The sequence below is a fragment of the Denticeps clupeoides genome, chromosome 3 (genome assembly GCF_900700375.1).
Source record: "Denticeps clupeoides chromosome 3, fDenClu1.1, whole genome shotgun sequence".
Lineage (NCBI taxonomy): Eukaryota > Metazoa > Chordata > Actinopteri > Clupeiformes > Denticipitidae > Denticeps > Denticeps clupeoides.
Window position 1 is genome coordinate 11,540,848 of NC_041709.1, and position 25,721 is coordinate 11,566,568.

Sequence of the window (25,721 nt, forward strand, 5' to 3'; positions counted from 1 at the left end):
TGCATCTAATAACAAATCCAATGGCACTTAATTGTATAGTAATGCACACATGGATCTTTTTTCATGGCTCTAATAATCAAATTGTTTAAAGGTGAACAAAAGATGCATAATAAATCAAGATCAAGATTCAAGATTGGTTTATTGTCAGTACAACAGAATACACAATATACCATGTATTGAAATATGTCAGGGTCATGTCAGTTTTTTGGAGGGCAGTGGAGGCCTAGCGGGTAAGGAAGTGGCCCCGTAATCATAAGGTTGTGGGTTCAAAACCTGAACCGTCAAGCAGCCACTGAGGTGCCTCTGAGAAAAGTACCGTCCCCACACACTGCTCCCTGGACACCTTTCATGGCTGCCCACTGCTCACGGAGGGTGATGGGTTAAAAACACATTTCGTTGTGTCTCCGTGTTCTGTGCTGCATGGTATCACAAGTGTTTCACTTTTAAAGTGACAGTAAAACAAGTATAATGGTATTATTATTGTTCTGTCTTAAACGGCAAGTTTCTTTTTAATTTAGTTATTATATTTAGTTTTTAGTTATTATGAAAGTGAATTGTCATTGTGATACCCAGCACAGCACACGGTGCACACAACACAATGCGTCCTCTGCTTATAACCATCACCCTTGGTGACAGGCACCCGGGGAGCAGTGTGTGGGGACGGTGCTTTGCTCAGTGGCACCTCAGTGGTACCTTGGCGGGTCGGGATTCGAACCGGCAACCTTCTGATTACGGGGCCGCTTCCTTAACTGCTAGACCCCAATTATGGTGGGAATGCTCAGTTTAGTATCAGATTTTTTACTGAAGCAGTAAAAAAATTAACTTATTAGGCTTCTCCTGACTCATCTATGGTGGAAGCTTGAATTTATTTCAGGAAGGGTGGTGTTGGGTTTGGTAAACTGTCAGATATTTCAATGACCCATCCAGTTTCCTGAATCATTTGGTTTCCTGAAGTTTTACTCACAAAAACTACTGAAGAACCCTTAAAAATGTGTCCTTTAGTTAATTTAGTAACACATTAAAAGTAACATACAGGCCATGGTGTGGCCTTGTGTGGTGAGAGCATCATGGTGTGGCATGAAGAATGCAGGGGCTGTCTTCGCACAGCATTCCCCTGATCCCCACTCACATCATAGCTCCTTCTCATGACCTTAATCCATCAGCTTGACTCTGCAGTTGTCAGAAGATGAGACGTGCCACTGACAGACTTACTGTCAACTGCCTGAGGGAAAAAAACTTTTGATTATTTGCTATTTTCCAAATTCTAATATGGGAAAAATTATGAATGTGGAGACACTGAGATTGTGTGCTGGGTTGCCCCCAAACCCGAATACTTTTAGCTAATGAAAAACTAGTACAAGGGAAAGGAAGGAAGGCTTTCTTCAAAGGAACAGGCCCTCTGGTGGCAATAAAAGGAAACATTATCTGAGTGGTTTCACTTCAAGGGCGCAAACTCAGGCAGCAGTACACTGTGACAAACAACAATTTTCAGTACAGGTACCATATATTCATTCTACTCAATTTAAACCCATTAATATCTACAAAGCTATCGAGTTGGTAACACATAGCTAAAATGGGTGTTTTAGTTCATTTCACTTCATCAAATCATATTTTTCAGGAAACCTTAACAGTCCGGAAAAAATCAAAGAAAGTAATTATACTGGTAAGTTTCAAGAAGTTATTGCAAATTAATCTGTTCAAATCATTTCACCCATTAAACTCAGTATTTGAAACTGCAAAAATGTTTCACCAATTTTTTTTTTCAGAGTATTCATGCAGGAACTGAATATAATTAGAAATTTGTCATTGATAAAGGTATGAGCAAACATTTGTAAGAAACTCTGTGAAGAAACGTGCCCAGAGACACCTTCCAACAACTTTAGGTTCAACTATTGGTATTGTGTAACTGAATGAAGTCTGGTACACTTTCAAAATGCTGATTATTCAGCTGTTTATTAACTTCATTAAATAGTTATTTAACTAATATACATAAATGGCATTCCATTGCTTAACCAGCTTTCTTTTTGAAGTGCAAGATTAGCTAATGAAATGTTGATGTGTGACATTTCCTTCCTTCAAGAAAATGTAAAGATGGATACCAGAACAATTGAATGAGCCTTGTAATATGTAATAAGCAGATGTGACAGGAGAGGTAGATCATGCTAATTAATCCTGTGAGACAGATCACATTATTCAGGTTGGACATCATATATTATGCATCTGTCAGAAAGTGTTTGTGGTCAAACTGAAATTGTTAACATAGCCACTCCCCATATCCTGCTGTATTACAGTACAAATGAATGAACTGTAATGTATGGACAGGAGTACTCAATTTCAACACTGCATGCGAAAACAGGAAAATGAGCTTTGTGCGCAATTACATATATAGCTCTGACTGTGATTTTTGTACTGGTCTCGTGCTGCATCCGCTTTCGCTCACACAGCAAATGTACTTGCTGTTAGTTCAGCACCAGTCTAAACTACATTTCAGTCACTCCAAAAACAGGGAGGACTTCAGTGGCCGAAGAGTTCTCCGGCTTTTCCTTTCCTCCAGGACTCGCACAGGCTTCCGTTTCCCTGGTGGGGTGTGGCACAGCAAATCGTCCATACTCAGCTGGGTGACCTGACCGGCCTGCTGTAGCTGATCAAGAAGCTGCTCAACCTGTCTGGTCCATGGGCCATCTACACTCATCCTCTGCAACACCTTCACCTGACAAGACCAAAATCTGAATGAGTTACTTGTTTTGTATTATTAAATGTGCAGGAAAGTAATGAACACTTACCACTTCCCCACAAAACTCCAGCTTCTTAATTAGTGGACTTTCAGGGATGAGAGCAGAAGAAAGGACAGACAACGCCTCCTTAATAGATCCTGAAGTGGCTAATATCAGCACCTGAAAAACAAAAAACCCGCAAGTTATATTTGAAGGTCACACATTTTTATATCCCATATCTGACTAAGACTCACTCTGAGGTTTGTGCAGAGACGACTTTCTGTGTTCATTATCTGAGAATAAATGTTTTGGGCTTTCTCCAAATCTTTCTACAAAAAGAAAAAGACCTACAGGTTTACTGACAGATAAAATAAAGAGAAGTGAAGTAGAGATGTGTAAAGGGATGTTGAAGACTGACCTGTTTAAGAGCGAGAGCTGTAGCAAAACAGAAGGCTTGTCTAGGGATGAGTGTTCCTTTCATCTGTCCCTCCTCCAAAAGGACCGTACAGATTTTGTACGATTTTTGACTATTCTAGCAAACAGTAAAGAAGAGAAGTACAGGAAGTTGTATACAAATATCTTTGCATGAAAAACTGTTAATAAATTGCTTTAGCACTTCGAAAGTCATTAGTCCTAAATAAATTGTGTTTTGTCATAGGATTCACGAATTTGGACAACCAGGGAAGTGGTGGCCTAGCGGTTAAGGAAGCGGCCCTGTAATCAGAAGGTTGCCAAGGTGCCGGGTTAAAAGGAGAGGACACATTTTGTTGTGTGCACCGTGTGCTGTCTTACTAGTTTGTAACAGGTAGCAAAGGCAAGGGTGAAGGTGTCTTTACTGAATGGAACACCTTGGTTCCTCATCTCAGCCATCACATCAAGAGCCTCTGATGAAAGGAAAAAAAAGAAACTGCTTCATGTTCATGTCCATCAGCTGTTAGTATTTTATGAAACATGACAAAATACATACATTTCATGATCATATAATGCAGTATTGCACAAGAAATCAGCATTCAACTTACTCTCATAGCATCCTTTTGTAAATAGCATATCTATGCCAATGTTGAATGAGGTAGAGTCCAAAAAAAATCCTTTCATTGACTGACAGAGAAAATATCCCCATTACAACACCAATAAAACAAACTTCACTGAGATGTTACAACATATTTTACAACATGAAACCTTGTGCAATAACAGTGCTGTAGAAATGCAAATATATTATTCTGATTACACATTTAATTCATAAAATCATAAATATTAAACAATGTCTTAAATGTTGATTTAACAATATCTTAAAACAATTGTATTTGTGAACGACCATAGATCCATCCAGTGTGTGTTATAATGTATGCCGTTCAGTACCCTGTCAGTCAGTGTAGCAACAGCCATGTCCTCTAGTCCAAGTTCATAGCAGAGCCTTATAAATAGTGGCCCAAATTTGAACTCTCCAAAAGAAACATTTCTGTTCTCCTCATGGTACCTGTCATTGTCTCACACACACACACACACACACACACACACACACACACACACACACACACACACACACACACACACACACACACACACACACACACACACACACACACACGCACACACACACAGGTAAGAAAAATGCAGATCTGTGCTTTAGTAAAATAATCCCAGATGACTATCCCTCACCTGTAGATTGCGGCCCTTGCTGTGACCATGTCATCTGCAGTCTGACACAAGTGCAGAAGCTGCTTCAATTCATCCTTCAAAATCAACTCGTTCCTCTGAAGTTTCTGATTAAAACACTCAAAGTACTCATCTGCAATGAACACATGGTTCATGATTGGCACTGTGGCACCCACATGGCAGTCCAAACCACACCTGCACCTGAGCCTTCTTATTATGGACAAATATCAACTTTTACTACAGTACACCTTACCCTTTACTCCCAAAAGCCGATGAGCCACAGCAAGCTTCCTCTGCTGGAAGTCCTGGAGCTTCACAATGTCCTCAGAAAGGAGATATCTTTTTGCTGGGATAAAGAACAACATTAGAAGCTTAGGTGACTTACATGAATTAAGGCAAGAAGGTGGCTATGAAACATTAAGTCTGCGTATACAGCGTAAGCAGTATAACTAGGGTTGCCAACTTCCTCAACCCCAAATGAGGGACACTTTCTTAGAGGTGCGACCCCCGATTCAGCTGCAGCGTAAACATTGTGTTCGGCAAGGCAACTGAAGCAATGCATTATGGGATCTGTATTTTTTGTGATATCAGCGCTTCATATCGCCGGGCCATAATAACAGATCTATATAATGTGATCTCGCGGGATGTTACCGGCGCACCGCGAGTTTGAAACCCGTGAAACAATCTATAACTTATAGGGACGTTTTGTCATGCTTACAGTAGTCTATTATTGGCTGTGATTAGAATACGCGGCTGGAGCTGTCCCGGAAGGGGGAAAAAACATATTTCGTGTTATCCATGACAATTCGGGACGGTTGGCAACCCTAACTATCACACAGTTCACTCTATGCTCGGCACAAGCAATTTTCAAAGTAGACCATCTCGTCCAGAGATATACATCTTGCCTGCAGACCTTTAAGGACACATACCTCCAATTTGACAAGTTAAACACCCCGACTGACGTGCACCATGAAGTATACTCTTCCGTGGGAAATCATTTAAGAGCACTCGTACACTGACGCTCAGCGCTCTCAGCGCCATGTTGAGTCCGCTGGCTGTACTACTACACCACAACACAGGCACTTAACTACTGAGATACATTTAAACGTATAGACAAACAGTTATGCAGGGGGAACAAATTTACACGACTGATAAAAAATAAACAGCTTATTAATGTCCATTAAATGCAATTCGACGACAGTCGGCTTAACTTTTACTCAACGCCGCCACCCCTGCTCTGTATTGACAGTTGGTTCGGGCCAATAGTGCCGGTGTTGTACCGGTGTTGTACCGAATTCTGTGACCCGTCGAATTTCGTGACCCTAGATGGCGCTGTGCCGCGAAAGACGGTTAACAACGTAGAAAAATTATAATACACGATAATTGTTATCTGAATTAAGTTATTATTTTGTGTTAATTGTGTACTTTGAGAGCAACAAACAACTAAGTGAAACATGCAGTCTTGTTATTATCCATTAGTGTTCATTATTTTATCGAGGGTTAAATAAAGAAATGCAGGTAACGTATTTCATCCTCTAATACAACATTTACCATTGTAATCATGAACAAGAACAAGGGACAAGAGGTCACATTTTTTGACAGGCGCTGTCAGATATTGTGACCGTGCTGTAAGTAGGATCCTAACCGTCTTTCGCGGAATAGCGCCATCTATGGTCACACAGTTCGACGGGTCACAGATTTCGGTACAGCACCGTTTTGTGACACTGCGTGACGGGAACTTAAATTTACGATTTAAAAATGAAGAACATTTCAATTTAATCAAAGATGTAGAATTATTACCACAATTAAAAGTTTTGGATTCTATACCTAAGCGCAGCAGTTTTAAATAGTTTTAAAGAGCGACTACGGTAATTCCCATTTTGTCAGCAGAGGGCAGAGTTGTAAGCCTTTTGTATTCAGATCCGGAAGATGCTGATTGGCTTGAGATGGTTTTAAAAAGGCAATATTTACTACATCATATTCGGAGCATTAATATATTTGCTATATATTTGCTGGTTTATGCTATATTTGGTCGCACCTATACAATGATTGACATAAAATGATTGTTTAAAAAAGAGAGATTTCCTTGCCTTGCAAATTTTTACAGAAAACTATAAAATGATATAGGAATAAATTAAGTGTGAACACTTGTGAATATTTGAAATCCCCATGGCATATGTGACCTCACTTGTGACTAGGCCGAAGCCTCGTTGGTGAAGCCTGGCAACTTGGCACATAGTTTAATGATCATTGTTCGAGAAACTGAGAAAAGATAATGCTCTGACAACCATGAATTCGGAGCAACAAATGTTGCTGACTGTGCATTGTGTCATAATGAATGTCTTCTAGAAACCTAAGCACATGGTAAAATGTCTAAACGTTTATTCTGGTGTACTGAATTGTGTGTGTTGAAATAAAGGACTGTTGCATGCCTGAAACACAAACTAGTTAATGTGCTTTTATTATAAGAAGCGCTTAGTTTTATGGTCAATAAACAATGAAATTTTGATGACAACGACTGAAAAAATTTCAACATTTTTGTCCAGAAGAATTAGCTCTGATCCATTAAATGGATATTTGAACCTGTACCAGAAAATTGAACAACCATGGTTGTCCCATTCCTTGTTACAAATTTACTATGTTTTAAAGAACATACTATTTTTTGACCATTTGTATGGGCACACATTTAATTCTAAACTGAACATGTTGACCTGTCCACTGTCCTGAACTGAGCTGAAGCTGCGTTGGTTTATGTCCATTACATTGATTATGTTAAAAGAAGCTCCACATTTTGATCTGGAAATTGTGCCAGTTTACTTTACCACAGGCCACATGCCATCAGAATGTACCACTTTGATTTATTGTCATGCTTTTGTCTGGGTTGTGGAAAATGCCTGCGGTGCGTATGTCACCATTAGTTAATATCCTTGTGATGAGAGAGACTTGTTGGCACTGGGAGTGCAGCTGGCATGAAATGCTCTCAAAATGTCTGCAGTGTTCAGGCACAGCACACAGAACGTTTTACTTCTTCAGTTAAAATAATTAATGTCTTATGGAAAAATTACACGAAAGAAGAGGTCAGAAAACTGCTTGACCAGAGTTTTAAAAAATCCAGCATTTGAAATATTTGAGAATATAACCTGTGGTTTAACATTGGTATTGTCTCATAATAATTTTTGAGTGCATGTCCAAAAAAAAGTCACCACCTGGATTTAACAAAGCAAATAGGTAAGAGCCTCACACTGGATAATTATGGCATGGATGATTTCTAGCAATAAGTTATTTAACCCTTAATGGTGCAGTGAGGATCATACTGATCAGTAAACTAATTTAAAACAGGGAGCATAAAGATTGGTGTCTGGATCAACGGAAGATGTTTGTGTGGTCTGATGAGTCCAGAATAAACCTCCCGATCCAGAATGAGAAGTGATGCAGCCATCATGCCCAAGTCCTGCCATCATGCCCAGTTCCTGCCGTGCTATGTTGCTGCAGTTGGTCAGGTTTAGGTTCAGCAACATTATGTCCCCAAAGAAAGAGGTCAGCTGAATAACTGAATTTAATGAGGTTATTCTGAAAGTGGAAGTGAAGTGATTGTCATTGTGAAACACAGCTCAGCACACGGTGCACACAGCAAAATGTGTGTATTCAAAGTATGGACAGGGAGTGTCTGTATGAAACCCTCTGCATATATTTAAAGCATTGCGATCACAGTTATCTATTGTTGGCCACAGTAAACACAAGCAGTTCAAGAAGAGTTCATTTCAAACACAGAATTTATTGTGGCATTTCAGTACGCTTTACATCAAATGCTCCCAAAGTAGGGAAAAGGAGATATTGCACACAAATATCAGTAAAGCACAAAGTAATACTTTACTACCCTATACTTTGAGTATGAGTTTGGGAAGGGGGATTGATCGATGCAAGGTCACAAGACATATACACTATGCACGGCAGCAGACACCCTTCTACATTCACCCCAGAGAGTGATAGAGAGTGGGAGCGAAAAAGGCAAGAGAGGGGCATGGACAGAAGAGTGAGTAGAAGAGAGGGAAGAGCAGTGTTCAGTTGTGGACAGAAGTGTGTGAGTTGTTGTTGGTTAAAGTTTTTGCAAGTGTTTGCTGTTTGAAATCTGGTTACATTAAATGAGATGAGTCTAAAGTTCTTGGTTTCCCTAAATGTGATGCACTATGCTGAACTTTCCATTTTCCTCATAGATGGTTGAGTGATAGTTAAGTTCTATTTGTTTTTGTTCATTTCCACTTACATAGTGTTAACCAGCAAAACAATGAAATTCAAGAAAGTCAAAAACGCTTCTGGAAAACAGATTTCACTTGAATCTATCAGAAATGTTTGATGCCAATGATTTTAATTTGAGTGATAAGAATTGTTGAAACTGGCACACAAATCTAGTACCTGAAAATCATTAATACATAAAACAAGAACGTATCTCTTATTACAATTACTTTTGAAGTAATTGTGAAGTTGTCTCTCAATTTGCACCTAGCATATGTCTAAATATGTTCCTGAATTATGGCTTCAGAAAGATTTTCCTGTATTGTTTTCAAATTCAGGCATACAATGTCCATTCAGAGTTACCCATTTAGGAGACACTACATGGTTTACTCCATGCCCAACAAAGATGTCATTATCAGATTACTAAAGAGTACACTGCGTTATTCAGCAAAAATAGCTAAAACAAAAATTCATTTTTTATTGTCTTGCTTAATACTTTCAATTTATGATTAATACTTTCAATTCATGTTTGCATCAAGAATTCTTACCAAGTGCTTACCATTGACAGTACAACTAAATTTAAGTAAAATTTGCTCTGGTTTTGTCGTGTGCAAGATAAACAGAGATTTGCTTTTTATACTTTTTTATACTCTCTTTATACTTTATATAGATGAAGTGACTAAAGTTCAATGTCTTCTCTGTGATGACCTAAAATTAGAAAACATTTCTGGTCTTTCAAGGTCTTTGTGGCATTCTTGAATTTAATTATTTTTTTTGTTTAACCTCTGAAGATGGTATGTTACATGAATGACTTGTAGCTACCAGTGTCAGACAGACTTTTCTAATACTCTTTAGTTGACAGACATACACAATTCTTGAATGTAACAGCACCTGTTCACTTAATCAGTATAGTGGATCACAGCTAAATCTGCTGGAGGTCGATGCAACCTTTTCTAATATACAAGATGGCTACGGCTCACACCACTTATTTTCTGTCATTAATAAAGGCTAGCAATTATGTTTTGGCAGTTAAGACCAAATCCCCTTTCTGAAAGACTGCACAAGCGTTTAATGTATTACGTTAAACGTGCACATTTCTTTTGTCAATTCATTCAGCCACAAAGCCATTTACACCTAGAGGACAATGTTATTTCAAAATGTCCAATAACAAAATTGTTTTGACTTCCTACATTCACATACGGTCTGGTAAAGACTCCAGGCCTGACCAGGAACAGACATTTAAATCCTCCAAACAAGTGAAACTAGCTTCAGTAATGCTTAAAAAGTGCTACTCCTAAACAGTCTCTGAAAGAATATGTGGTTTTGGCAAGAAAAAGTTTTAGTTTTTTGGGGGGAAGCATTATGTTAGGGAAGTACTTTATCAGTCATAAATAAATGTATAAATAAAAGGTAAACAAAATGAAACTAACAAATCAACTGTTATGCTTACAAAAACACTGTTAATGTAAACGTAAGTGCAAAAATGCAGAGAAAACAAATATTGACACATAGTCACAGTTTATCTGGTTTACATATCTTTCGAATGGCGGGGAACCTAAAACAATTGTTTTGTATATTAGCTTCAAATAACAATGTACGTTCTGTTTAAATATAAATAAAATATAGGAAGGATTCAAATCATGAATGATTTAAAAAAAAAAAAAAAACTCTCCACAGTCATTAACTATGCGGTTGCTAGATATTTTGCGCTAAGCACTTTATTTGATTTACTGGTAAGATGTTGAGTCTGTGTTGTGTTTAAATGCAAAGCAATGTAATTTTACATAATTACTGTGAACGATTGACTTTTTTTTCTCATCTTCACATTGATAAGTAAATAGAGTAAGTGCATCATTAATTTTTGTACATTCAGTTTACTTCCTAAGGCCATTAAATCCAGTCATCCATAAATCTTTTAGTGTAATGTTTTACTAAGCTGACAAATTGTGAACATTGATTCGTAGATTGATCATACATGCAATTCCCTATGTGTTGACATCTCCGTGAGAGATTAATTTGATTAATTCCTTTATCATCCTTCTCCAATCACCCAATCACTCGAATCCAAAGGCAATTAATTACTCATGCCTCTAACCTAGGTTATCACATCAACAAAGTAGTCTGTGTATTTGAATTGGGAAATTCTTTTTAAATATCTTTTAAAATTTGCTCTTTCAGTGTGGAAACCATTTGTAACTATGGCAATTTTTCTTCATGAAACAGTTGGTCACACTAAAGTGTCATACTAAACCACACAGCCAGCATATAACGCCTTTTCTGAATTGTGTCATTACAGCTCAATCTTGCAGGCTGGAAAAGACTCATCTTGCATCACCACTGTGCTGCTACTGGCCAGTACCATGATGTTCAAATCTTGCTGCCTCTCATGGGTCTCCTGGTACCACTCCCTCATAACGTCTGAATCATGGGTTGGGATCAGGGTAACCTAAGGGAGGTAAAAAAATCAATGGGCCATTGTTATTAGCCAATACAATGTAAAGTCTATTACGGCAGCAGCAATAGTTGATGCTATCTAATGGTACCTGCATGTTGTTTCCCCATTGGGCTTTCCCTTCAAGGATAGAGTCCAGGACAGCCTTGCTAGGCTCCTGTGCAGCTGCATCATTGCCACTGACAACATAATAAGAGGAACGAATTCGCTTGAAGAACTCCGCGTCCACATTTTTGGCACTGCAGTGGTTTGGAATGTACACTAAGTCAAAGTACATTGAAGGGCAGTTGGGTCCTGATGATCCACTGCTGGTTTTGACTGTATGGAATGTACAAAAAAATGTTAAATGTTAAACATAGTTTCAAAACTTCACGACTGTTGAGAGAACAAGAGGATGATTATGAGATAATACCTGAAGTGGCACTTCTCGCACCTCTAGAGGCAGAAGTATTTGTAGCATTTTTGGCATCCTTTTCTTCCCCTGCCTTTGTAGCAGCAACCTTTTTGGGGGAAGCCATTTTTGAGTTCTTCAGAGCACTTGTTTTTGAAAGGCCACTCTTTCGGGATGGTGATGCAGACTTCTTGCTTACCACTTTTTTCTTTTTTGGCTTCTCATCTCCATCTGCTTTTGAATCTTTCAGTTCACTGCCTTCAGGTGGAAGGATCTCTGGGTCCACCATACAGACATCAGGATGGGGTGAAGATGGTGCAGCATCTCGGGCTGCATTTGGAGGAGGGTCCACATGGTGGTACGTAAGTGTTCTGTCTGTAGGAAGCGTTTCAGAGTCATCTTCAGAATCAATGTTGGCATCTGCAGTAATAGAAGGACATTCCTCAGTCCCAGGTGGAACATCAGAATCTGTCTGTGAGGGAACCGATTCACTGAATGAGGTTGGAGGTGTTTCCTCACATTGTTTACTGTGGTGCTTGCCTCGAGGTGGAGGAGGTCCTCCACCTGGTTTAGCCAAAGATTTCTCCTCCTCCAAAGGGTTCTCCTCATGCAAAAAGTACTCCAGTGGGTTTGGGTTTATAAAGGATGGTGAGAGTTCAGTCTTTGGATGCCTATATTCACAAGAAGTCACTAGACACAGATCAACATCTGTTCTTGACTGAGGTGAGAGTTTCCCCTTTGAACCATCTGGATCTCTGGGGCTATCTGCACATTTTGCTTCTTCTAAGCAAGAGGATTTGAACTGTGGGGAGACACCAGATAATTTCTCCTGAGAGTCCACCAGGTTAGATGAGAGAGGCAAATATGTGGGAGATGTAATTTTGGGTTCACAAAGTGTTTCAGTTTTGGGAGAAACCTGAGGCAGTGGAGAGTCTAAATAAGATGCTCCCTTAAGATTTATATCTTCTGGAAAACAATATTCCTTGACTGGTGATTTAGGACTTCTTTGACCTTTATTCATGACATCTTCAGCATCTGGCATACTCGTGAGTGCCAGTGAGGACTCGGAAGCTGGGGAGTGGGTGAGGGAGGAAACCTTTGGTGTAGCAGCATTTGAAGACATCTCTGTTGGACCTCCAACCTGACAAGGGGTTGGAACAGATGGTGTAGACTCAGAGGCATCAGATGGAGATGCTGTTGCTGCAAGGTTTGGGTCTGACTCTTTGAAAAGCATCAGTTTCTCACCTCTTGGTCTTTGGTCAGGTATGTCAGAGGGGCTATAGTCCACCTCTGTGGGACCATTCTCTGTAACCCCACGGGCCCCTGATGCACAGGGATGTTCAGGTGACTGTTTGCTAAAGTCCAGGGCTAATGAATGATCAGGAGAATCTTGACAGAACTCCATTGTGAGATGCACAGGGGATTTCAGTTCTTCAAGAGGTGTTCTTGATTTTGCAATTTTAGGAGAGATATCTGGGGAGATTGACATTGGCCGAGGACTGTCCTCTTTTGACAATGACACCTCACTTTCCTGGAACGTTGTGGGAGTCTGCACAACAGACACAGAAAGGGAATCATCCACCTCAGTGGAGTGAGGGGAGCCCACTTCAGCATGTAGAGATGGAGAGACATCGTCTGTTGTTGGTTCTGGAAGGGAGCTGGTAGCTAAAGATGCGGTTGATGCTGATGCAATGTGGGAAAATGTGTCTTCAGCTACAACTTCATCAACTGGAGTGGCTGACTTATCAGATGTTGTTCCTTCTGAAATAGACATTTTACTCTCTTCTTTAAATGCTGCAAACCTCCCTGCCTTCCCACCCTTTGTTGGAGATGCTGCTCCAAAAGGTGGTGGGCTTTGAACGGGTGACAGAATCTTCTCCACTAGTGGTTTGGAAATGGGCTCATCTAAGGGGCTAGTCTGTTTAGGAAAGCCTTCTTTGTCACTTGTGAGTTCAACAATTACTGGTCCCTGCACACATTCACTTATATCAAGTGGCATGGTTCCAGCCTTCTCCTCAACAGGAGACTGATAATAAGGTGTATGACCAGTGGACTGTGGTGAGGAGGTACCCTCCAATGTCTTATCATCTGGACTGTTTGTGGAATCCATTACTGTCTCGATCCCTGCAAGGGTAGTGCCTAATTCGATTGGTGAAGCCACACCAGATGAGACAAAGCTCATGTTTACATTCTTATCACCAGATGGAGAACGCACAATTGGTGTTACTATGGAAAAAGCAGCTAGTTTTGAAGAATCAAATGTAAAATTCTCGGGTGAGTCTTCCAGCTTTCTTTGAGTGAAAAACTCCCTGGAATATTTGTCCTCTTCCAATGATGATGGAGGAGAGATTGTAGATGCCGATGCATGATAGGCTACACCATCTGTGGCTTCACTTTTTGACTGATCAGATATAGGTGAGAGTTTCTTTTTGTCATACTGTTCAGACAATCCCGCATCTCCAAATCTAGTACAGTCCTGAGCAGGAGACTCGTTCTCATCATTTGTCACCTCATCGCTCATCATGTCCCTTGGAGTTGACATTTCATCCATTGGTGTAGGAACACTAGAGATCTCAATAGTGGACTGGGTATTTCCAGAAACTGTGTATTCTTCTGGAGGCTCATCATTCTCCTCATCTGATGCACAACCTGAACCTGCTGGAGAGACTTCATCATGAATAGAAGCAGCTGGAGAGACAGGGGAAGTAACCTTTGGTGGTGAGGACACAGCAAGAATTGGCTTCTCTGTCTCTTTAATTATGTATTCAGTTACAGGTTCACAATGGCCTTCATTCCTAGTTTCTTCTTGTGTTTCTTCCTCTTTACCTTCTGTAGACAGTTGTTCTGCTGTTTGCTCCTGTTCATCCACCTCTTCAGTCTCTCCCTTTTCTTCATAATCTCCTGCTTCAGAAGACTCCTCAAGAACTGTTCCTTCATCTTCAAACTTTTCACTGGTGATACTGCTGATTTTCCCTTTGGACTCAAGTTCATCAGGTGTCCCCTCACACTCACCTTCAACTTCTGTGGTGGTTATACCCTCATCCACAGATTCTCCAGCTTCTGGAGATTCTTTGATAAGTGTGAGTTCCTCACACTGTATGACTGTGTTTGATTCTTCAGATTGAGTTTGGGGTAAAGTCCCTTCATCCTCCACTAGTTCCTCTGCTTTCAGCTCCTCAAAGTACTTGGTCAGGTCTTCTGGAGATGACATCAAAGATCTTTCTGCCTCAAGTTCAGCAGTTGTACTCACAGCTGCTAAAACCTCATCTGGAGGTATTGCTGCATTGTCAGGTTTCCCTTCACAGACTTCAATGCCTTTTTTGGTGGATTTAACCTTTCCCTTTTCTTTGGACTTTGCAGGGCTTCCAGGATCTTTCTTTGACAAGTCATCTTTTTTAAAGATTTTTGGTTTGGAGACAGGCTTCTTGGAATCACCAGAAGGTGCTGCATTCCTTTTAAGGTAACTGGTGGACTTCTTTGCCTCTTTCTTAACATCTCTCTCCTCTTTTTTTATTTCTTTCTTTTCCTCCTTTTTGCTTTCTTTCATGGGAGAGTCCATTCTCCCGTCTTTCTTCGTATCTTTCCTCACCTCTTTCTTCAAGTCTTCTTTCTTTACCTTTTTCTCAACCTCTTTCTTTACCTCTTTTTCGTCATTTTTCTTCTCAATAGATTTTTTAGACTCTTTTTTGACTATTCTCTCCTTTGGAGTAATTTTTGGCTTGATTTCTGCTTTCTTTTTCTCTGGAGTTTTGGGGGATTTCTCTACTAGAGACTTTTTCACTTTTTCAAACTGTGAATTCCCCTGACGCATTGTTGAATCTGCCTTTACCTTCTCTACTGTGTCTTCCTTTGATTCCTTCCTGTAGCTCTGAACAGATTGCCGAGAAACTGATTTTAGGCTTTCCTTGCTGTCTGTTTTGTGTTTTAGCTTTGCTTGTTTTAGGGCTGGTGCCATATTTAATGAAAGGTCTTTCTGCGATACCACTTCCTGCTTAAGGAAATCTAGGTGTTTTAGTTTTTCCAAACCTTCCAGAATGTGATTCTGAGTTGCATTTCCAGGAAAAAGTACACGGACTATCTTCTCTGATGGATTTGCAGGATGCCAAACAATTAGGGATGAAATTGAGGACAAGTAAGATATTGGGAGTTCTGCCTCTTTCCCATTGGGTAGCAAAATGGAAGATGTGTCCTTTTCACTACCAGTCCATTGCTTCATGAAGTGCTGGAGCTCCTTGCTGTTTTTTGCTGGATTCAGAACATACATTTCCAGTTTTCCCACACCCATCTTTTGAAAAAGTATTATTGGTTCTATTGTGTCCCCAGAACTCCTTTGTAAAGGTTCTGGTTTCAAGGACAACTTGTTGAGGTACTGCAAAGTAAAGGCTGCTTCCTCAATATTCCTCCGTACCCTGTAATTTGGTTTTGGGATCTCCAAGTTCTGTGGAATGTTGAGGAACACTACACCGATGTCTGGAGAGATCATGTTCTTCATCCAGTCACTGGTTGCTGTAGATCCTTGTGACTGCTCCTCTTCCAGCTCTGCAATCTTCCTTTGCAGCATGCTATTGATTCCAGGCAAATTGTCATCTCCAGTATGAGTTAAAAGTATAGAATCTACCCGGTCTAAATGACGAACAAGTTTCCAAAAGCAAGACTTCCTATCAGAGCCCCCATTGATGAGCATGTTGAACCCATTAACTGCAAAGAGTGCTGAGTCTCCATGTCCACCAGGAAAAATGTAGCAGCATGGTTTAGACAGTTTCAGAAATCCACCTGAGGTTGGAGGTTCAAGCATGTCAAAGGGAGATTGTATCTCCACAGATTCCGAAAGGTATTCAGAAAATTCAGAAAGACCCTCCATTTCTGGTAGAATCAATGGACAATTCATTTTCATGTTGATGAAGTCCTGAAGATTGTGTTTGTCCAAATTGGAGTTTTTCCATTGACCTAGCTCTGGGCAAAATAGGGTGAGGCTTGCTTTGTTTGCTGGATGAATGGTGCTGAGAAGTTCTCCAATCTGTGGCTCAAATGAATCCATCTATTAGTTCATAACACAATGGAAAACATAATAGCACAAAATAAATAATACACTGCATATTCACCTCTAGGTCAGTAAAGATGTCAATGAAGTTGAAAAAGGAGAATGATCCACACTGGAGGATGAGTTCACCTGTGTTCTCAAAACATTGCCCTGATAGAACTAGCAGCTTGTGTCTGGCTGTATCTGAGATCATGAGACGGACCTAGGCAAAAGGATAAAGACATTTATTATCCAATTTATTAACACAATAATCTACTGTTAAAATGGCTTAGACTAACTGTTCTAATAATTTTAGAGAAAATAAATTAAATGAATTTCAGAGTGGCAGATTAAACACTCAGGTACAGCAATACAGAACCTGTGTTTGCACCACACTTGACATGCAGTAACTGTCGCAAATTGAAGTTGACAGATCACTTAGAAAATTGGCTTCAGTATCAGTTTTTTATTATTCTCACCTCAGTGCTTACAGCCTCATCAGAGGGGTTGATGAGCACCACTGTCTCCAGCACATCGCTTTTGTGATGCAGAATCTTCTGTCCTAAAAGGAGGACATTATAGTAATTGTATCTGAGAGATCAACGATATTTCAAAAAGCAAATGCCTTTGATTGTATGAATAGAACAGTCTTTTGATGCTTTAAAACCGCAGAGACCAAAAGCAGCCTTTCTGTGGAGAAAAAGTACAATTATCAGTTCAATAGCTGAAATAAGCAAACTTGTCAGAGGCTGCAACCCTGGAGCTGCTTTGATTTCTTTTGTTTCTTTTATTGAAAGACCCTGAGCACACGGCTAGACATTGGATGACAAGCCAGTCTAGCTTGGCTGATCAGCTGATACAGGCAACATTATGACACTTAAATAATTTTCTTTTATTTCCCTATTCACTCACTTTGTCACCTGATCACTAGTCACCATGTGTAACCAGTCAAGTTTTATAATAGTAAAACTATTACTCGACTAGAGAAATCCTTGTTTTCATAATCATCGCCATATTATTTGCCCTACTTTGCCCTATTGCATGCTTTATGGTTTCAAAATAAAAACACAATTGACCATTGTAACTGACTGTAAGGACCTTAAATTTATCAACCAACAAGAATCGATATTACTAAAATAAAAAGAAGCCACATCTGTAAACATGAATACCTCAATAAAACAGCACATAACATATTATAATTTAAGTTACATTTACAGTATTTATCAGACGTATATAATAAACAAATCTACTTCCTTAAGCCTTTTTTACTTTAAACAGCTTTTTTATTCTGTCATAATGACATTTTACAATTGATGCTTATGTCGTCCAGAATGATGAAATATAGACTACTGATTTACTAGTGTTTTCCAACAAATTCAGTTTCTCATGTTTCAAATAAGCTTTTCACATGCCACCTGCTCCATGTCCCATATCTCTCATTTCCAAAACAGAATATGCTAGTAACTGTTTTTCTCACGGGGAGGCTGTGCTCAATTTATGGCAAAAAAAAACTGACTTAACATCCCAATAGGCCCCCAATATGATTCTGTAACCGAGAATCAGAGCACCCATTCCTCATGCCAGGATCAGTATTTTGTGTTTGGCTTGTGTTGATGCCACTGAGAAGGACAGTGTAGGACAGCCAACAGACATTTCTGCTTAGTGTGCAATAAAAGAAGCCTATTGTTGGCACATTTCTTGTTAATCATATTTGCGTTCTTTTCCTGTAACTATAATTTCAGTATCTTTTGTGAGGATGATGCAGTAAAGATTGTGTTTATTGTTTTTTTTTATTGTGTGTATTTTTTATTGTGTAATCATATCATTTGTGACCCTTCAATACAGGGAAAGCAGAAATCCTTCATGGAGCAGTGTGGGGGAGACATCAGTGCTTTGCCATGAGAAAATGCCTATCCGAGGGAGACACCTCGACTTCTGTTCTCTCTCCGTAAGCGAATAACCTGCAATCTGCGCACCGCGCTCCATGCATCCTCTCCCTTCCTGCTGAGCACAGCAGGCTGCATGAGGCAAGTCAGGAGGGTGTTTGTCTCAAGCGTTCTCCATCTAGCTTCTGTCTCATCTGTCCTGTCTACTCATTCATTACTGTCTGTGATCCTCAACATCTTCCATTTCCCTCTCTTTCTTCTCTCTCGTTCTTTTTTCCCCGTTTCCTGGAAGCTGAGGGTTTCCACTTCAAGAGGCTATACACCCTGACGCCAGCAGTGCATGATCAACCTCCGGACAGGAACCGTGGCTAACAAAGAGACTCTCTCTCTCTCTCTCACTCTCCTTCCCTCTCGCTCTCTTACATGCTGTTTGTCTCTTTCTCTCTCACTCACACAGGCACGCAGCTGAAATCACTATACATTACTTACATGACTGAGCACAAGTGACCTCCAACGAGATTTCCACTTGCCGTAATGCTGCTCTATTGGGCTCAATTTCATTCCTTCAGTAAATGCTGACACAACACTTTCGGTGCTGAAGGATCAGGTTGCACAAATCCGTAACAATCAGTGTTGCATCTTGGATGCGTTTTTCCTGAGGAGTTCTCGGGCTGTGTTTTTAATGTTACTCGCAAGGATTTGTCCCCCGAGCCACTCGGAGCCGCTCAGAGTGCGGCCAAATGCCCAGCTCACCCCTATCTGAACCCAAAGGATTCAACATGAAGACTGTCTGAGTTCCCTGCGGACACCACGTCTCTCTCACATTTAAACACACAGATATGAACAAAGTGATGGAGACAAAAGTGTCATCTGGGACACACTAACCTCTAATGTGAAGAGCTGGATACACACACACACAGGGTGAATTAACATTCAATGTTTCAATGCCAAATTGCCTCCCTGTTTGGTGCCATGTCTTTCTCATATACACACATGACGAATGCAAAATTAATGTGGCTTCATTAAGTTCTTGAAAAAAATTGTCGATGTGTCTATTTTCAGTTGCCATTACCTAGATCTATTTGGTAAGACTATGCATCAGATAAAAACAAGTTGTGTAGTTATTATCTCCCTCATGATTTGTGCTCGTGAATCCTTTTCTCTTCAGGGGTCCAATGCTCCCCAGCACCCTTCCCTTAGTAATGGTCCTGAATACACACAATGTGCCCAACCAGCAGAAAACCTGAGGCTGGTCATGTCCAGAGGTCAAGTCAAAACAACTTATATTCAAATGTGGGTTTCGTGGGCGTTTTCTTTATTTCAACCCATTCTCCCCAAATCCTGTTGTTTTTATGTAAATACTGCAGCTTTGCTTCAACATTAGGATGCAGCAGTATCACTCCACCATCTGTTAGAAGGCAGGATGTGCCGCTTGGCTTCTCAGCGGGTCTCCAGCCATGTACTTTTATCAGGCAACCTTGTTTATGCATGGGACGCTCTTTTTATTAACCCACTCTCTTACATCCTCATTTTCCTCACCTTTCCTCCATGCTCACTTTTTCCAAAACATCCATGTACCTCCCCTAGCTTCCTCATTTATGCGTGTAGGTTTCACCCTGCCTCCCACTCAGACACAATTTATAGCCCCTCATCAGACCTCCTGTAGTCACCGCCGGTCCCCTGACACACCATAATGATGGATCTGTTCCCATCCATCAGAAAAATGATCCACAACCCCCAAAGCCAGCTAGTGTAAGTGAGCCTAATGGCAACAGATAATTATGTGTGTTGTTTACATTGGCTATCATGTGCAATATCAGCCTGTGTACTGTGAGACTATAATTACACAAAAGCATCTCAAGCTTAATTGCTGGTATTGGCAAACTCGTTTAAGGACCACTTGAGAACTCACCCAACAACTTGTTATGAAATGGAAAAACATTATCATGCTTAAAAACGTCCAGAGGTTGAGTTTTGAGGGCATCTCACAAGCAGGTCAGATGCAGAGGTGTCAGAGGGTCAGAACAAAATTGTCAGAAGTGAAATGCTGAGAGCGCAGACTTTCAGCAGCGGCATATTTCTGTCTAACAGTGAAGGCCAGCGGCCCCAGTACTCCAGCATAATCCCCTGCCTTTCACCTGATTTATTACTTCGCCACAAAACTTAATCACACACTAGGCTGCAGAGAACAGGACCGATGGGAAGGAAGAGAAAGAGGGAAAGTGAGCAGATGCAGATATTATTGGGCGGGAGTGAGAAAGGCAGCGAGGTAGGAAAACGGTGGGGGTGGAGATTGAGATGAGGCAACAGAAATGAATTAAGATTTGTGGTGGACTGACCAGTCTGACAGTTCAGTGGCCTGGGAGAGGGGGAGATGCCTTGCGGTGTGATTTAGAGTGAAGGTCAGTGCAGCCAACTAAATTTATGAGTATTCATTAAAAAGTTGCTCATGTAAAAATACATTTCAAATTGGAAACTAAAGATCACTTTTCATATAATATAATGAGCGGTGTGTATGAGAGGTGGCTTCAATTGCATTCACAGTTTATGCATTACAGTACATATAATTTTCAATACGTTACAGTGATACAAATTCGAGAACTCATATTCTTTATCCCTGAGGTTTAAATAGTCCATTCAATTGCTGTGAATAACTGTGAATAAACCCACTAAATCAATTGCCTTGCATCCTGCAACCTGCAATTTGACCTCTAACTTGTACCGAACATTCAATCTCCAGCCTAATTTGTTTTACCAGTGTAATACAATCGATCATTTCCTTAAAATGAAGTACAGTTCGAAGAAAGGTAGTTTAGTTAAATTAAATAAGAAAGGTCATAGTAAATACATAATTGTTATATTTTACAACAATTTTCTCACAAATTAAACCATGGGAACCAATTAAGTCTCATTTGCATTTTGAGACATAAAGATAAATGTCACTCATTATTTACCTCCTATCCTTCTCTCAATATGTCTTGTCATTGTATCAGTGTGATGGTCTAATACTCCCTAATAATAACCAATACGAATGCAAAAATTGAAAAAACTGAAGACAGATAGAAGTGCAAGAATAGAATAGAATTTTTGATTATAGTTGCTCTCTGAATCTTGCTGCCTCAGGTTCCGACCAAAGACAAAAACCAAGCGGGGGAGTTTCCTAGCAGGTCATTACCCAGCATTCCCAGCACAGTGTTGCAAGGCAGCCTAATCAAGTGGGTGAGGGACAGAGAGAGGGGTGGGGGGGTCAAAAAGAGAAATGGAAAGGAAGCGCTCACAGATTCTGTTTGTGGGATGCAGGGTGGAGCTGGGGACAAAGCACAGACAGCACCCAGAGGAACTAGAATAAAAGAGACTGCTGTCACCTCTGACTGCTTTGTGCTTATTGCTTACTGGCATAAATATTTGAAGACAGCCATTTTTCAATTGAAAATAGAGAGAAAGATCAAGTCATTCTACAAAACTCAAATAACACTTCAATAAACCTAACCAATCTTGATCAGTCTCGATATTCTCATTGAAAATCTCTTTAGTCACATGGTCAATTGGTTTACCTCGTACATCCGCAGAAAACCTTGCCGAGTGTCGGGAAACAAACAGTTTAAGTTCTTGGTCCAAGTTGCAGTCAATCAGGTTTGTGTCCCAGGAACGAATACCTGCAGGTCAGAAAAAATAAATCTTGAAATAATGATTATTTCTGCAGATTTTGTAATAATAATAATAAAACAGATCTAGCAACAGGTTTTCCTTTTTCTGGTGTCATTGTCATGTGTTATTAATTCTTTTTGTCCTGGAATAAATTGTGCAAAGCTCAGCTTGGGAGAAAATCAATGCATGGAAATATCAATAGAAACACTTTCAGCTGAGTCATGATCAATGCGGTTTTTATATCAGTCTAATTTCTTTTCTCCATGACAACTGCAGGCGGGTGCTTGTCAGCATCTTATATTACCCAGGCTCTCTTTACTGTGGTTTAATATGACATGAAGCAGGTGTATTAAATGTGTATTATAGTACACATTTTTAAATAAATTTTTGGTGGCTTTGTTTATGAAAAAGAGCATTTATAATAATTCCTAGCATCCATTATTTGGAATTCTACTTATTAATCAACTTGTAATCGAGGCCCCTAAAAACCATTCGAAGGAAGACCACTTCGCGTCTTCTCCCGAAACGCCCTTTTCGGCGGAAGGTAGGCGCCTCCGACTTGCCGTAGGGACCGCAGTGCGGCCCGGGCCACGCCCACAAGCCGGCATCGGATGAGACGCGCAAGTGATGCTCGTCCACATGCCCGGACATTATTTTAATAGCGCACAGTGTCAGGATATCGTTTTAATTGTGTCAACGAGAATATTATACGCTTGGAATTGTGAGGCAGACGGTGGTCAGGCTGCGACATTACGAAAAACGTCTCAAGAAATTCTAAACAATGACAAGCAACCGCGTTCAGTGGCAACAGGCGACACCCAAACACCTTCCTCTGGGGACAGCCCTGCCCTCAAACAAAGGACCGACGCAGGAACAAAAGCTTCTTTTTTTCTCTCTTTGTCACCAGGAATGAACCACGGGGGGCGGTAGTCCGGTAAAGGGCGCTGACGCGAGGCCGATCGCTATCGGTCCGATTAACAGGGCGGGGCAGACGAGGCCACGATCTGAAAATCTGAGAGTCATGAAGCGTCCGCCACATCCATGCACCAGGTTCAAGGTTATAAGCGCCAGACGCGCCTGTGCTGATCACGCGACCGATCCCGAGAAGAGTAAAAGGGGTTCGCACCCCCGTCCGCCCTTTACCTCTCTCAATGTCCGCAATGGCACATTTCAGGTGCTCCTCCGTCACAAGTTCGCCGATCACCACCAGCAGGTAGAACTTGCCGTCGTCAAAATGCTGCGGCAGGCTGGCGGAGGTCGGGGACGACATCTTCACAGTGCTCGCGGCGGGACCGTCTGCTGCTGCTGCTGCTGCCGATGCCACCAGCGTCGCCATGCCTGCCTGGCTGCCTGTCGCACCCTCTCTCCCCTGCGCGGCTGCAGCTGGAGCCACCAGGCGCACGGTGGGCGCTGCGGAAGGAGTGGCCTGCGCTTTTACCCCGTCATCCGCAGCAAATCAGAACCTTAACGCCTCACCTCCTGCCCAGAGTTTAACGAGGTGCAAAGTACCCGTTATATACGAAATATGAACATATAATGCGCTTTTTTTGGGGGGGCTGATATGGCATTATCACACAATACCGATTTTGTCAGACCACCATTTCCATTACAATTTTGTCTTTTATTATCCAGAAAGTGAATACCAAAAACTTATTTTTACATGATTTTAACATGATTAGTTCCTGGCTGGTGCAAGAGGGGTCAATGTCCCTTAAAAAAATAGATTACCTACAAACTGAATATGGACAGTACATTTACATTTACATTTACATTTACATTTACATTTACGGCATTTGGCAGATGCCCTTATCAAGATGCCCTTACCATCGATGAAGAGATCAATTCCAGTTCACTAGGACCCCCAACTATGAATACAATCTTTTTATTCACTCTGTTGTAGATTCTGTACACAAGTTCGACAATAAGAAAGTTAAAATTTAATCTAAATGTTCTTTAAAGAGGAAGGTCTTGAGCTGCCGTTTGAAGGTGCTCAGTGACTGAGCTGTTCTGACCTTGAGGGGAAGTTCATTCCACCACCGAGGGGCCAAGACAGAGAAGTATTTACTACACTAGCTGAAAAGTCCACTGCAAAAGGCACAAATTAGATGACGGGTTTCCCCTCTTGTTTGCTCATCCCCTACGTACTCCCCCTTCCCCCCAGATAAACATCCAACCACTGTAAGTATGCAAATTTCTCAGGTGGGCATACACTAGTTATTCACTTTCCACCCCAGCAGCTCACAAAGGAAAATGTAATGTTGTGAGATACATCCATTTTTCAACTGTGCCAACCCTTATTTAATTTTGCTCATATTGGTAATAGTGAGATGTGTCATTGTTGAGTTTGAATATATTTGATATAGGCCATCCAATTAAGGGAAACATTTTGTATTAATGTTAGAGTCAGATGAGGAATATATATATATGATTAGAAAAATATATAGATATTCCCCCCTGGGGGATTGCCACCATATAATGGTCAGGGGGTTTATGGGCCCCTAAGCTCAGGCTTCAGATGGGACACCCAAGTTGGATAGGTCTTAGGGTGGAGGTCTGACAAAGTTACGGCCATGATCCAACAAAATGTTAATGACTTGATTCTGGTCACTACAAAAATATCAAAGATAATCACAGTGCGTTGTGTAAAGGCCTATGAAACTGTACATCCCTATTCCTCACTGAAAGCTTCTGCAACAGGAATGTGAGGAGCAGAAATGCATTATGAACCAATGGAAGGAGGTCATATCTTCTTGTGGATCATGTGCACCTGGATGGGTTTGCATTGATTGTCTGGGAAGGAGATGGCAAGCTGACCGAGGTAGTGGGAAGAATTTCCTCACCATTCTGTCAGTGTTGGCCTTAAGGAAGCAGAACAGCTTCCGTGACCTCAACAGAAGAATGAAGGACCTCAGCCATCTTCATCTTTCCACTTGAAATGAATCAAACAGACTAAACACCCCTTCAGGGTGTTCCCTGATAGCACTGGCCTCTTTCGGCAGGATAATGCACCATTTAACACAGCAAATTGCTCAGAATTTATTTGTGAGCAGCAGCTGATTAATTCCTGTCGCCACAACATCAGAGGAATTGTGATACGTTTGGCTTTGCTGGCACATTTCGCAGAAATGTGGCTTTGCCGTAAGCGTAAATATTTCAAATCCTCACACTAGACTCTGTGATGTTTTCTTAAGCCCACCAGAGGGCCAGAATGATCCAACATATCAAAGATTCATCACCCATATCTTGGGATGTAGGACCCGATTAAATATGTAACAAGCTGCCAGGCTGTCAGCCACTCTGGCCATGTTAAACAAGGCATGGCACAGACATGGCTGATGATGGCCGTCCTTGGGGAAATGGTGCTGGCACGGCAGGTTACGTTATGAGCCAGTGGCAAGGCAAGGCAACTAATGGGGTTTGTTGCTATGGCACCCCTACTTCAGGCTGCCATCTGCCTGTCTCTAGATCTCTAGATAAGGCATTAGATTAAGCTATTATAATTACCACAGCAGTGGATACTGTACAGTGCTGTGGTTCAGCAGTTACAGTTCTTCAGAAGGTACAGACTGATTTTTAAAAAGCTGGCACAAACAAAGATTAAACAAATAACAGCAAGTGCATCATTGTCCCCCCTTGCAGGTATGTCTTAGTTTAAGCTTTTAACAGTTTTAATAGTCTATTATTTAAAAAAGATATGGCCCCACAAATGTGTAAACCTACT

The 25,721-nt window shown here is 40.8% G+C and overlaps 2 protein-coding genes across 2 annotated transcripts; both read right to left on the minus strand.

Moving 5' to 3' along the window:
* Positions 1-703: 703 nt before the first annotated feature.
* Positions 704-5,438, minus strand: ptcd2 (pentatricopeptide repeat domain 2). The gene is made up of 10 exons (XM_028973632.1): positions 5,300-5,438; positions 4,624-4,716; positions 4,374-4,503; positions 4,074-4,191; positions 3,734-3,812; positions 3,507-3,598; positions 3,133-3,246; positions 2,969-3,043; positions 2,784-2,894; positions 704-2,710 (listed from the first exon to the last, which is right to left on the minus strand). Exons 1-10 carry the CDS (start codon positions 5,409-5,411, stop codon positions 2,492-2,494), a joined length of 1,143 nt encoding a protein of 380 aa, XP_028829465.1. The 5' UTR covers positions 5,412-5,438; the 3' UTR covers positions 704-2,491.
* Positions 5,439-8,125: 2,687 nt separating this feature from the next.
* On the minus strand, positions 8,126-23,416 carry map1b (microtubule-associated protein 1B). Its single transcript, XM_028974232.1, has 7 exons — positions 23,144-23,416; positions 21,907-22,008; positions 16,946-17,028; positions 16,549-16,689; positions 11,468-16,463; positions 11,147-11,373; positions 8,126-11,049 (listed from the first exon to the last, which is right to left on the minus strand). Exons 1-7 carry the CDS (start codon positions 23,334-23,336, stop codon positions 10,894-10,896), a joined length of 5,898 nt encoding a protein of 1,965 aa, XP_028830065.1. The 5' UTR covers positions 23,337-23,416; the 3' UTR covers positions 8,126-10,893.
* Between the last annotated feature and the right edge of the window lie 2,305 nt (positions 23,417-25,721).